Here is a 13,110-nt window from a genome sequence, read left to right as displayed (position 1 = left end):
CAACAATGCCTAAACTTAAAAAAGAGAATATTTAAATAATTCATCAAATTTAAGTAGCATGTTACACAGTAATAAACCAATGAATAAAATTCAGTGATCAGACTGTGAGATGACGAAAGATTTTAGTTTTCGGTGCTTTTCTTTCTGTTAGCAATATTTAGACATATATTTCAAAATTAAATAAGTGTAAAATAGCATACTTCCTTTAATTGGGTACTTGAAACTAGAGAAGAAGACGATCACTGATACACAGACACGCATGATCTCAGCGCCAGTTGATCATTTATAAACAACATGACTTATTAAAGTCAAGCTAAGTTTCTCCACATAAATTAGAATGTTAATTAACGTGAAGTTTTAAAATGCAACGCCGTATCGCACATCGAATTTGTTAAAATATAATCTTTCTCCTTATTAACTTTACTTAACTTAGATTTATTATTTGTTTATGTATTTTATCGTAACAGTGATATAATTTTGTTTTGTTTATCTGGCAACTTCGTTGCGTAATTAGTTTGTTTATGTTCTACATGGCTTTGTGCCTGGCTTTGTCTTAAGTAATAAATACCTACAGAAAGAATTAAAATCTTTTTGAAAGAATATAGAACGTGTTGCTTAAGAGAATTGATACTTGACGTACCTGGCTCACTTGAAATAGAATGGAAAGAACAGTTACTGACGTAAACAAATGGCACGTTTCAACAATCAATCATATAAATTGCATATAAATTGATTATTTTTTTTGTTAGTTTGCTACACAACAATTCTATTATAAAAGTGTTAAATTAGAAATAAAAACTTAAACTAAAATTTAATGTACAGATAAATGTTTTCCTAATAGATTACTAATTAAATTATTTTGTTTAAGTTACAAAGAAATTAGAATTTATTCTCTGTTCATATAAAAAGGGAAAATACATAAAAGTTTTTTTTCGTATCCCAAGATAAATAACAAAATTTATATATTCTAGAATATCTACATTTTTATACCAGAAGTAGTAAAATCTGCTTCCAACAGTCTATAGCCATAATTTTATTTAATTATTAATTATTTGAAGAAAGCACTAAATTCGAAATCCAGGAACTCATTTTAAAATTAATAACATTCTTCCCTTATTCCCTTTGGCAAAATTTTCGTGAGTAAGTTTTAGTTATAACATATGCTATAAATTACTAAGTTGCAAATGCGAATATATTAAATTAGAAAAGACATTTTTGGAAATTATAGGAAAAGTTTAATGTAAGTCATATAATAAAAGTTTAGAGACATAAATTCAATAGAAATATTTAGAAACTGTATTCATTGTAATTGGTTTTAATATAATTTCATTGTGTATAAGTATTTATTTACAAATAAGCAAAAGATACCTAAAGTTATATTGATTAACTTTTGATCGAATAAGTAATAATAATTTTGATCAAATAGCGAAAAAATAATAACTAAGGATCGAGTTTTTCTTATAAATCACTAAGATTAAGTGTGTTAAAATATATTGAATGCTATTAAAATATGTATGTATGGAATAATATTGAATTATTTTACACGCACTGAAATTGGTATAAGATTAACAAAGAACATAAAATTGCGAAGAAAATAAATAAAACTGCTTGCTAGAAGTATTTTAAATCAAGCTTATATTATTCTTTCACATCTCTTAAAAAGCTATCATTTTTGTTAAACATTTTTAAGATTAAAAAAGAATATTTTAATATTCTGGTTGGTGTCATTTCATAAACCATTCCCGCTTTATGTCTGTTTTCAGTCATCAAAGCTTTTTGCCGTTTTACTCGTCTGTCTACTCTCAGAGATCAAAGCATTTTCACAGCTCAAAGTCCTATGTCTTCTCTTAGTCAACAAATCTTCTTACTGTTTTAGTCGTATGTCTGCTCGCAGCGATCAAACTTTTTTAACAGTTTTAAGTCATGCTATTATTCTTAGCCAAGAAAGCTTTTTACCGTTCAAAGTCATATGTTTGTTCTCAGCCAACAAAGCTTCTTACTGTTTTATTCATATGTCTACACTCAGCGATGAAAGCTTCTTGACCATTTAAAGAGTTATGTCTACTCTCAACCTTCAGCCACCATAACAAAGCCACATACTAATCTTATATTGCCGAGCAACTGAAAAATAAAACATAAGTGAACGAGATACACTTATGTTTTTTTTCCAACTGCGTGACAGTATAGTGTTAAACAATATTATTTTCTTTAATCAATAAGCTTTATAAGTACGTAAAACTTAAATGCCATTTAGCAAGTTGTTTTAAAGTGTAATAGGGTTTTTCATGAAAAAAATGAATCCTTAAATATCCCGTATGTTATGTTCGTTTCAAAAAATTCACATTCAAAATTCATAAACTTAGACTCTTTGTAAGTAGAATAAGCGTCTCAAAGGTGCGTGATTTCTCCACTCTTCACACTTTACCCCTCGCTGTTACCATGGTTTCAGTGAATATTGCTTTTTTTTCTAAGCTACCGTTGTTGCGAAAAGTCAAGACTTGCCGAATCCATGGTAACTAAAAGGGGAAGTGAATACCCTGAGGAAATTGCGTAACCTCGAAACGCCTTATCTATTTACATGGGCCGGAATAGCCTGGTAGGTACCCATGTCCAAGAGGTCGTGGATGAGATCCCCGTTGGCCGAAGACTCTCCGTGTAGTAAATGGTTACTGGTGCACGTTAAATCTGTTGGGTCCCAAAGTCCACCATGTCCCCATAGTTAAAAAAATTGTACCTCTGGGGGTACTGATACAAGAGTTTCCTTGTCTTCCGGGTTGGGTTCAAAATTAAAAGGTTACGGAGTTGAACATTAGTGTTCGCGAACCCAAAATTAGGCCGTCTGTTCAGCGACGATTATAAAATAAAATATAAAAACAAAATATATTTACATAACACACTAGAGCCGCACAATAGGCTGTTGGCGACGGTCTGGGAACCATCCCTGACTATGATCCGAAGACATGTCTCTGCAGATGAGATTGATCCTCTGCAGAGGGGATGGCTCCCCTGCTTTGGTAGCTACCAATCGCAAAGAGTTACTTAGATGGTTTATTGAATATGACTGATTTCAGAATTAATACTGCGTGACAAGAAAAGATTTTATCTTTCCTTTTGCTACTTAACTCAACGACTTTTACTGGCTTCGATACATCTATCTGAATTGCGTATTTTTAAGCTTCTATTAATGCAAAGTAGTTGAAGAAGAAAAATTGTCAGTTAAAAAGCAAACAGCAATAAACTCATCATTCATTTTCTCCTCTAGGAAATGAATCAATGGCAGATTAGCCTGGATCCACATCCGGAGAATCTGGCGGATGCGTTGTTTCACTTTCTGGCGTCTCAAGACTGGTATGAAGTGACCTTACTCCTAGATGATTCCTCCTTCTCGGACACTCTTCGGAGGAGACTCACTGCCTTGTTCAACGGACCGAGTCTCATCAAATTTATCAAATTACCTAATTCCAGGTAGGATTTTTCTCTCATACATAAAAATCATGCCATGTATAAGAATTATGCAATCATTGGTTTTCGAAAATAACATAATTTTGAAAGCTGCATAAGCCTTTTTACTCGATTCCATTCTTTCTCCTTTTTTCCAATGCCCACCTCTAGAATGGCATTTCGTCTATAGAGGGGCATATATCTTAAAGCAAGAAACCTTACTCTGGTGCAAAAGTACTAATATTTGTAGCGTTGAAATTATTATTATTAGAATCAATTTGGTATTTATTTTAACTCCTCATAGTTAGGTATTAAGCAAAACAATAAAAATAATATTTGCAATAAAAAGTCATTATTATCAAAATATAAGCTTGTTTTATTTATTTCAAAAAAGTGTGACACTCAAATTATACTTAAAAACTATATATAAGTATTAAAAAAAAGAAAGAAATAGTACTATCTGTTATTTAAACTGGTGATAGAAACAGCCCCTTTTCTAATATATCGTTTCACATAATTGTAATATTTATATAATTATTACGTAATATTTATATATTTATTATATATTTTTATATATTTATTATATATTTTTATATATTTATCATATATTTTTATATATTTATCATATATTTTTATATATTTATAATATATTTTTATATATTTATCATATATTTTTATATATTTATAATATATTTTATATACTTATGTATTTCTTCATCGCAATTTCTACTTAATGTTTTGTAGAGTTAACCAATGTGTTCATAAAACGGCTCATTTCTTAGTTGTACTACGATTAAAAAACTTTAATGGTATTACTCATATCAGTGTAATATACAAATCTTTGTAACAAAGAAATACTTTAACGAGATCCTTTAAAGGAGAAAGTAATTAAGCTCAGGAATAAGGATCTCAATTTAAGTTTCGAGACACAAACAAATAAAAAAACAAATTGTTTAAAACCAAACACCCATAACGAAACAAAAGTTTTCTAGGATCATTAATTCATTGCTTAACTTTCTGGTTAGAAGTTGCCATTAAACTGGCTTTCATGGTAGAACTGTCTGCGTCCTGACTCAGATTAATGGCTGTGTCTGCTGTTAACTGCTAAATTTCATTAACAGTTATGCATGGCGACAGAAACAGGACCACCATAGACATTAGTAGTGTCTATTAATACCATTTGAGTCAGTAAGCTTTCATCGAGATCAGGCTTAGAATCATAAATCGATTTTGAGGCAGTCTAATGTCAGGAAACCATGCTCATAAAATAATCCTTAATTTTAATGAGTCATGGTTTAAGTTTAGATAAAAAATTAGCTAAGTATTCTATTAAATTAGAAAATTCGCTAACTGATGAACATTTTTCGTTAGTTGATAATTCTCGAGCACGTATGGAATTAATTTTAAGGGAATAAAATTAATTATTTAGAAAAGTTGCACTTTTTAGAATATATTTTTCTCGATTTCAGTTAGTGTATGAATCCAGAAACAGAATGGTGTTTGATAAAAATGCGCTTTTTAGATATTTTTTTATTTCATTAAATGCGTGCAGTCAAGAAAAAGAGAATCATTGTGTTTTCTTACACCTTTTTCCCAATGTTATACAATGCAGATATTCATAAACAAAATCACCTCATTGTGTTTGTTAAAGATACGCTTTTTGGGGCCATTCTTTTTTTTTTCTTGTTTCAGTAAATGTAGGGCACCAAAAACTGATTTATTGTGTTTGTTATTATTTGAATCAAATCAAGTTTCAAAATTCATATCAAGCTATCATTTTAAAAGAGTCTTAGGTAAATAATTATTTCTAAATAACTAACCTAATTCAAATGTGCTATGTTTTAAATTTCGATAAAATTAGTAAAAGACATTCTATTAAGGCGAAGGCCTACTTAGAATTGGCCGATTTGATTAAAGCTAACGAATTTTATTACTTTTTCTTAAGTATAGCATTGTGATATTCTAAAATTACCTCGCTTTTAATTTGTTTATCCTTTTTTCGGTCTAAATTTGATAATAAATTTAATGAATCACTGCTCTTACCTGAATACAACTAATTTACAATCGAAGAATACATCAAAAAGACTTAAAAAAATAACTGGATTTACACAAAGTTACGTTTAATTTAAATTTAAATTTAAAATATGTGTTTTTACTATCTATGTGTCTTTACTTCCAAATATCTTTCTTTATATTTAAACATCATTTTTCGGAGTTATAAGTTAAGTTACCAATATTGATTACAGTTTTTAGAGTTTAAAGTCATTTGTATTCGTTGTCGGGTTAAACAATAATTTGAATCTTGTGGATTTTAAAAACAGCACGAGCTGAAAATATTTTAAACTCATAACTAATTGCTCAATTTGGAACAATTAGAACGATATCTATCACTGTTTTGAGTTGGCTAAAACATAACAGAGGTTAAGTTCCTTTATCACAATTTTTATTGGGGGAAATATAACAAGGCAGCAGTTGCATTTTATTGTTTTTCTTATAGGTTTTTATTACCTCGTTAATTAAAAGTGTTTGTTTATTTATTAGATCGAAGCTGATGGGCATCTTGAGTGGCTGTCACACATCTAAACATCGTGTCCTGGTGCTATGTTGTTCGGGAGGGAAGAAAGTCCGACAAGTGTTCCAAGAGGCTAATAAGTTAAAAATGTTGGAACAAGACTGGATATGGATCCTTCTAGAAAAAGCTACCTACAACCCTGAATCTGGAAACTACCCTATAGGAATTTTAGGTCTCAGGCTAAGACATCAAGTCACTAACAAGTAAGCTTTCCTTATCATTGCTTTATTAAACGTTCATTTAAAAAGAAACGACAATATAACTGTTTGACATAACGAAGGAATATAATATTAACAAAAAAAGAGAGATTTTGCACTTTTACTTTACGTTCCATGCGTAAGATATAAAGTAATTACGCATGCGCACCTGAAGTACACATGCGTCATACAAAAAATACCAAACTTGCGTGAATGAAGAGATTCTGCAAAAATCTCTAAGTTAGAAACACCAATGCAGTAGAATATCAACTTTAAGGCCTGGTTTCATAGGACAGGACGCCGACAGCTGGAAATCAGCGCTAACCTCTGATTGGTCCATTTGTGAGTTTGATAGTATACGTCATCGAACGCTCATCTTGAACTCGATGACGTTTACTATCAAACTCACAAATGGACCAATCAGAGGTTAGCGCTGATTTCCAGCTGACAGCGTCCTGTCCTAAGAAACCAGGCCTTAACTTCGACCACAAAATCAGAACAAATATTTACAATAGACGTAGATACTATGAAAGCAAAACTTCTTTCAATTAAATTGTATAATTAAAATAAATATTTTCTGTAATTTTAAGTGCTAGAAAAACACTTAGATTTTTAAGAGTGTAGTGAAATTAGACACTCATAGTTTTAAACTTAATCCAATTTATATATTTATTTAATCAGCCAACAAGTCAATATAATTATATCAAATCAAATTAATCAATATATTTGTACATATTTTTTTAATCAACCAATTGTTATAAAATCACATGATCCATTTTAGCACATTTTAATATCTAATGCCCCCATCTTCATGTTGTGTCGAAGTTCTTCTTAATCTATCTGTAACATGTTTTTAATTCGATGGTAGGCTTAAACAGAAAATATCATTCAACAGCAGCTACGAACAGCATGCTTTTAGCTCTGTAAAACCACGCCAACAAAACGTAAATATTCGTAGGATCTATAATGGAAAAACAAACGCGAGCATGCGCAGTTGCATCAAGTCTTGTGTACTAAATAGAGTCCCTGAATTAGAGTAGAATCCCCTTAGAGGAGCCTTAGTATGAGACGGAATATGAGGGATATAAAATCTCCCTTATTGAACTATCTTTCCTCAGCTATAAATTTATAAATAATTTTCCATTATGAAAATACAAAAGAAATATAAGTTTTGTTTCAACTTCCTCAGACGCAGAAAACATCTAGACTAATTTTATCATTCTAATAACAATTTGAGATTTTTTCAGTTAGTTAACCTTAAAAAAATAATTTGCCAGCTTAAAACCATAATTATTTTAATTTACTTAGTTGAATTTTTTTATGGAATTGATAAGTTTACTTTCATCTAAAGCTACACGTTTAATTAAAATTTGCATTCACTGACATCAAAGATATTTATGAAAATATTACAGTTTTCATTTCTGGAAAGTTTTCATACAATATACACTTGTAAGTAGTCTATTAATTTCAATATTTATGAAGACTGATTGAAACAAATTTATCTCTTTATTACTACATAAGATCAATATTTCGTAAATTCACTTCAAAAAACCTGCGCTTATTCTTTAGTTAAAAAGATGTCTACTAGATAGTGCAAAATTTTAAAAGCTATGTAAATCGAAATCCGTTGCCTAGCAACTAAATACTGCACTGTATCATTACAATTTTTGAGGTAACTCGGGAAATTAGAGAAAACAAGCATTTGAAAATTTGCTTTTAAAATATTTTGTCAATACTATTGAATTGAGACAATTCAACAGTACAAATTATCAATATTATCAATTACTTTCATTACTATTGAAAGCAATTTTAATCTAAAATTGTGGAGTTAAACTACAGTTAAGCTGTTTTTTTCGTTAATTTAATTTAAGCGCATTTTCAACAATTTACGTTATTATTATATTTCAGTAAATATTTAAGCACTTTGAAAAATCTCCAAAAAGCGAAATAGGAAGCTGTCGAGTTATGTTTTTGTAAGAGAAGCGGGGTGAAAAATATCAAAACTAGCATATTTTCTTTAAGAATTTTTGTGGTATTTTTAAAATCCTCACAGTATCCTCCAGAAACCAAACAGGTTTAATTTCTGGAGGACAGAAGATAGTCCGAAAATAAAAAGGATGTTTCTGTCCCACCTTCATCACTAGTAATTCGAAAGATTTCGATATCGTTTTTTTTTTTCATTTTCATATTTATTACCCATCCATAATTTGTATCGTTTTTTGACTTCAGTTTCGAAAAGAATTTTAAAAACGTGCAGTGAAAGTGATTTTTACGGGAGACCATCATTGTTAAAATGTTTGCTGCGAAAAAATGCGTTTTCTATTTGATTAGACTACAAACTTTGAAAATTAGAATCTAGAGAACAATTTAAAAAATTCCTTTATACAAAATGTTTTTTTATTATTATTTAATATGATATTTTTAAAGAAGCAGCACTGTACCTTAAAGACTGTAGTGTGCACTTCCCTTTGAAGATAGGTACAATGCGCAAAACAAAAAAGAGATGTCCCCTTGAATAACTTTTGCTCTAATATTCGGATTTTCACGAACTAAGTGCCTCTCAATATGCTTCTCTATGCTAATTAATTAATGCTAACTGTTGATTAATTTACAGTAACAGTCACAGAAACATTCTACCCCTAAATAAACATGCTTTATTCCGATGCATTTGGATTTTTGATCATCAAAACATGTAGAGTAGTCGCAATATGGAAAACATAGCTCCAATGGTTTAATCAGGAGAGCGATGGAAACGAAAGTTTGGCTCCCTTAATGTTAATTTCGCTTTTTACGCATTTCACTACATCTCGAGAATTTTCAAGCCAATTGAAAATTTCTGTACTCAATTATAAAATTTGCTTATCCAAAGATAATTCTATGCAAAAAATAATTTTTAAAAATTGTTCATTATTAATCAGAATATTTGTGATCGAAACATCAAAATTGGCACTTAGGAAAAATCTAATCATTAGAAGAAAAGTAATTTAGGGTGCGATCTTTTTACTTCACGTACTGTAGATCAAAATAGTTTTTAAATTACAAATTGTTTTTCGCCAATTTAATGAGAAAAAATGAATGCATTATATTTTTATACTCTCCTTAGTGTTTTTCTTTATAATTTTTTTATACTTTAACATTCTGATTTCATTCTTACATGCGATCTTTTAACTCTTTTACTTGACATTAAGATGCAAATTTTATGACTAACACATTATAATTCAAATTCTTTCTATGACATCAAATTTAAATAAAAGCAACATAAACTTTTTTTTCTCTTTTCGCCTATACTTTTCATTGACCTCCACTTAAAATCAAACTATGCCCTGGGTTCTAAGATGTGAACTGATATAAACTGATAGATATAGCTGATATGATTCAATAAAATTTATGCTTTACATTTATTTTGAGTCAACTACGTACATTTTTTGTGAGTTTCGTTGAATTCTTTCTTTTAAATACTGTCTAAGAAAAAATGAAATAATATTTCAAAAAGACGTTTTTTCTTCTTTTCATTAAATTGCCAATGTATTTATAGTTGAATAATTTATTGAAAATTGTTTTATTTCAATAAATTTGATGTTCAAAGCAACTGATTAGCCCTCAACTGATCGAATATTGAGTTCATGATAACATTATTAGAACAATCGTGTTTCAAATTATCATTCCTTCATCCTTTCATTAAAAACGCCGTATTTAACTAGCGCTCTTACACACAGGACTGAAGTTACGCAGAAAATTGTCTGCCTTATTTTACATAATTAAAATATTAAAAACTTTGCTAATTATTCTAAGTTGCATTGTTATTGTTAGAAAATCTGAATATCAGCTTACCGATAGGCAACGTGCAGGGTTGGTGCGCGGCTCGGCGCACCATTCAGTGAAGTCACTTCAGCGCAGTGGACTGCCGTAACGAAAGAGTTTAAAAAACGAAAATTTCGAGTTTAAAACGAAATTCAACTGCTTAATTAAGTAGTCAATATTATTCATAGATGGCTTAACAAACAATTAATAATTGGATTAATTTTGATTTCATTCAATTATACGCAGACTCCTCTAGCTTTAATTTATAGAATAAAATGTCTAATAATTTGCATGCAACAACGGCAACAAACGTAGAATGACCGTCACAATTAAGAAAACTCTCTATACTAAAAAATCGTAAGGGCCTTGACGTCGCCACTGCTGTTATGAGTGTTCAACTTAATGGTACATTTTGTTTCGTTACTCAAAAATTAGAAAATTTAGAAACATGAAATTATGAGTGTGTATACAGGAAGTACACTGAAATAAAAAGAAATTAGCATTCATTCATTAGTTCGAAAATTATTAACTGTTACACTTGTAAGAAAAAACATCAAACGGACCGCTCTCCAGTCGCATGAATGCAAGTAGGAACTTGGTTCGTTGAAATAGCCATATTTGTTTATAAACTTGAAGTAGGGCCCTTTTTTCCGAAATTGCAATTTGTTTGAAAGTTATTGCAATTTGAAATACTTTTTTGCGAATTTTTCATCATTTCTTTTTTTTTTTTCTTTAGGTGCGCAAAATCTATAAGACTTATCTATAAGACGTAGGTATGTAGAAAAAATTACAGGTACAACGGAATAAAACTTTAAGGTTCAACAATTAGTTCTAGAATTATTAACTGTCTAACTGGTAGGGGGGAAAATAACACGTTGGTCGATCTGAAGCCCGCTGAAATGCAAATACGGATAGTTCAAAATTTTCGTGCAGAAAAAGCCATTTTTATTTGTGAACTTTAAGTGAACTTAGTTTCCTAATTCCAATTTTTTCAGTAGTTACTGCAAGTTTAAGCTCTTTTTTTCTTTTTTTTCTAGCTTTTCGTGCTTTAAATATTGACTATATATGTCCATTGTTGTAGAAAAGTTATTATTCCCTCGCATATTCTTTACTTCTTTAATTTTTAAGCACGCACTCGAGTACATGTCAATCAATGTACCCACAAAAAAAAGAGAGAAAAGTTACGTATTGCCTATAACATTTATAGTAAAATTTTTAAAAGTAAAAAAACTTAAGAAAGAGCGTAAAAACTGTTCCCTACTTGAATTGTTGTAAGTCTTTTCAACAAGTGCAAGTACTTCTTTATTTCTTATTATTTAGTCACACAATCTGTCTTCTTTAGACTAACCTTTTTTTCAAATTCAGATGCTGATTTTTCAAATCCAGGCAATCATTTATTCCGTTATGATTAGAATGCTAACGAAATCTACTTACATAAAGCTACAATAATTGTAGATTTAGAAAAAAGCATTTTTTTTGGAAAATATTGACGTTTAAGTGAAAAATAAAAAAAAAAACAATGATGAATGAGAAGCAATTATGGAGGTTTGTGAGTGGAGCTCCCTAATTAAAGTAAAAATTTTAATGTGAGAAATTAATTTGAGAGCTTAGTAAAAGAAGGTACAAGTGACATTTAAAAACATGAAAGTTTACATTTTAAAAAAAGAAGTTATGATCAGCTTTATGTATAATATAAATGAACTGTTTCTCTCAGATTATTAGATAAGACGAGTTTTAAGGAGAAAATATATTTCAGTAGGAACCGATGGCTAATAGGGGAGAGTGGGGTCAATTGTAACACTTTTTACTTAACTATTTTTAACTAACAAAAAATCCAATATATTATTAGTATTAATTGACAGACGAGTAAAGTAGACTATCCTCTACTAGAAAAAAAATAAATATCTTATTTTAAATGTTATTATATTAGTTATTAACAATTTTTGACAGTCTTGCACTTTGTACAACTGTCCCCACTTACGGGGTGAACTGTAACAGTTCATAAATTCAACTAAAACATAGTTAATTATACATATTATCATAGTTGTGTTTTTTTTTTATTGATCAAAATAGTAGTGATATTTTAGGAGTAAAAATAATAATGAGCAGAGACCTAAAGGGATAAACTTTTAACTTTAAGGGGTTGAAAATTTTAATTTATACTGTGAAAGGTGACAAATAAAATAATGCACATGCAACACAATATAAATGATATAGGAAACTATTGGTGGCTCTTAAAGAGTTAAGTAATGGTTTGTAAACATAAGATTATTTATTTTCAGCTGTTACAATCGTCCCCGAGACGCCCTTTCAGCTTCATTTGTTAAAAACAATGCTAGTTAATTAACAAAACTAATCTTTTTTTTAAATGTTAATTAAAGTATCCACTCGCATATTCGGTTAATAATTTTTATTTGGTTAAACAAAATTACTTTGTTACAATATAATATTCCAATACCAAAAAAAGTACTTACGTAGCGTGAAAATATCTTTTGTGGTGTAACTCTTTCAAAAGTACATAAAAATGGTTGCCAGCAGGGGTGTACATGTAGATTTATTAAACACACCTTGTGCGCCACCTAGGAACCAAATCTAGAACCCGACACTCGAAATTTTTGCTCTGTTACAATCGTACCCTGTTACAATTGACCCCACTTTCCCCTACTATATTTTTTTTAAATTTGGTGATCCTACATTGACTATAACATAACTCACAACTTTCTTCTGATAAGTTCTACAATTAGCAAAATTATTTAAAATTTTTCTAACGAATTTTTATTGTTTTTTTTAGGCATAGCGTTCGATCTGTAATGGATATCGTGTCTGAAAGTGTTAAATATCTGGACGGAAATTGGAGATTAGCAATAGATCGTGATGATCAGACAAATCTCAGTTGTTGGGACAACATCTCCGAACCTACGAAAAGGCTGACTGAAGCACTGTACACGTAAGATACATTTAACATTTTAACAGAGATGAGCGAATTGTTAAGAATTTGTGAATATGCGTAAAATTTTGTAAATATTCTCTTGCTATGAGGCTAAATATGTCAGACGGGTCCTAAGTAGCAATTTAATTTGAAAATTTGCAAGAGAGTCC

The 13,110-nt window shown here is 29.9% G+C and overlaps 1 protein-coding gene across 1 annotated transcript in view; it reads left to right on the top strand.

Moving 5' to 3' along the window:
- Positions 1-13,110, top strand: part of LOC107439866 (glutamate receptor ionotropic, NMDA 3A-like) — a 310,237-nt gene that overhangs the window by 255,651 nt on the left and 41,476 nt on the right. The window contains exons 2-4 of the mRNA XM_087157671.1: positions 3,263-3,465; positions 5,983-6,216; positions 12,803-12,958. Coding sequence (XP_087013797.1) covers positions 3,263-3,465; positions 5,983-6,216; positions 12,803-12,958 — 593 coding nt within the window. The remainder of the gene's footprint in view (positions 1-3,262; positions 3,466-5,982; positions 6,217-12,802; positions 12,959-13,110) is intronic.

Source organism: Parasteatoda tepidariorum, chromosome 2 (genome assembly GCF_982258835.1).
Source record: "Parasteatoda tepidariorum strain Cologne lab strain chromosome 2, Ptep-v5.0, whole genome shotgun sequence".
In the NCBI taxonomy this organism is placed as follows: Eukaryota; Metazoa; Arthropoda; class Arachnida; order Araneae; family Theridiidae; genus Parasteatoda; species Parasteatoda tepidariorum.
Note: the sequence above shows the minus strand (reverse complement) of the source record. Positions and strands in the feature narration are given on the sequence as shown.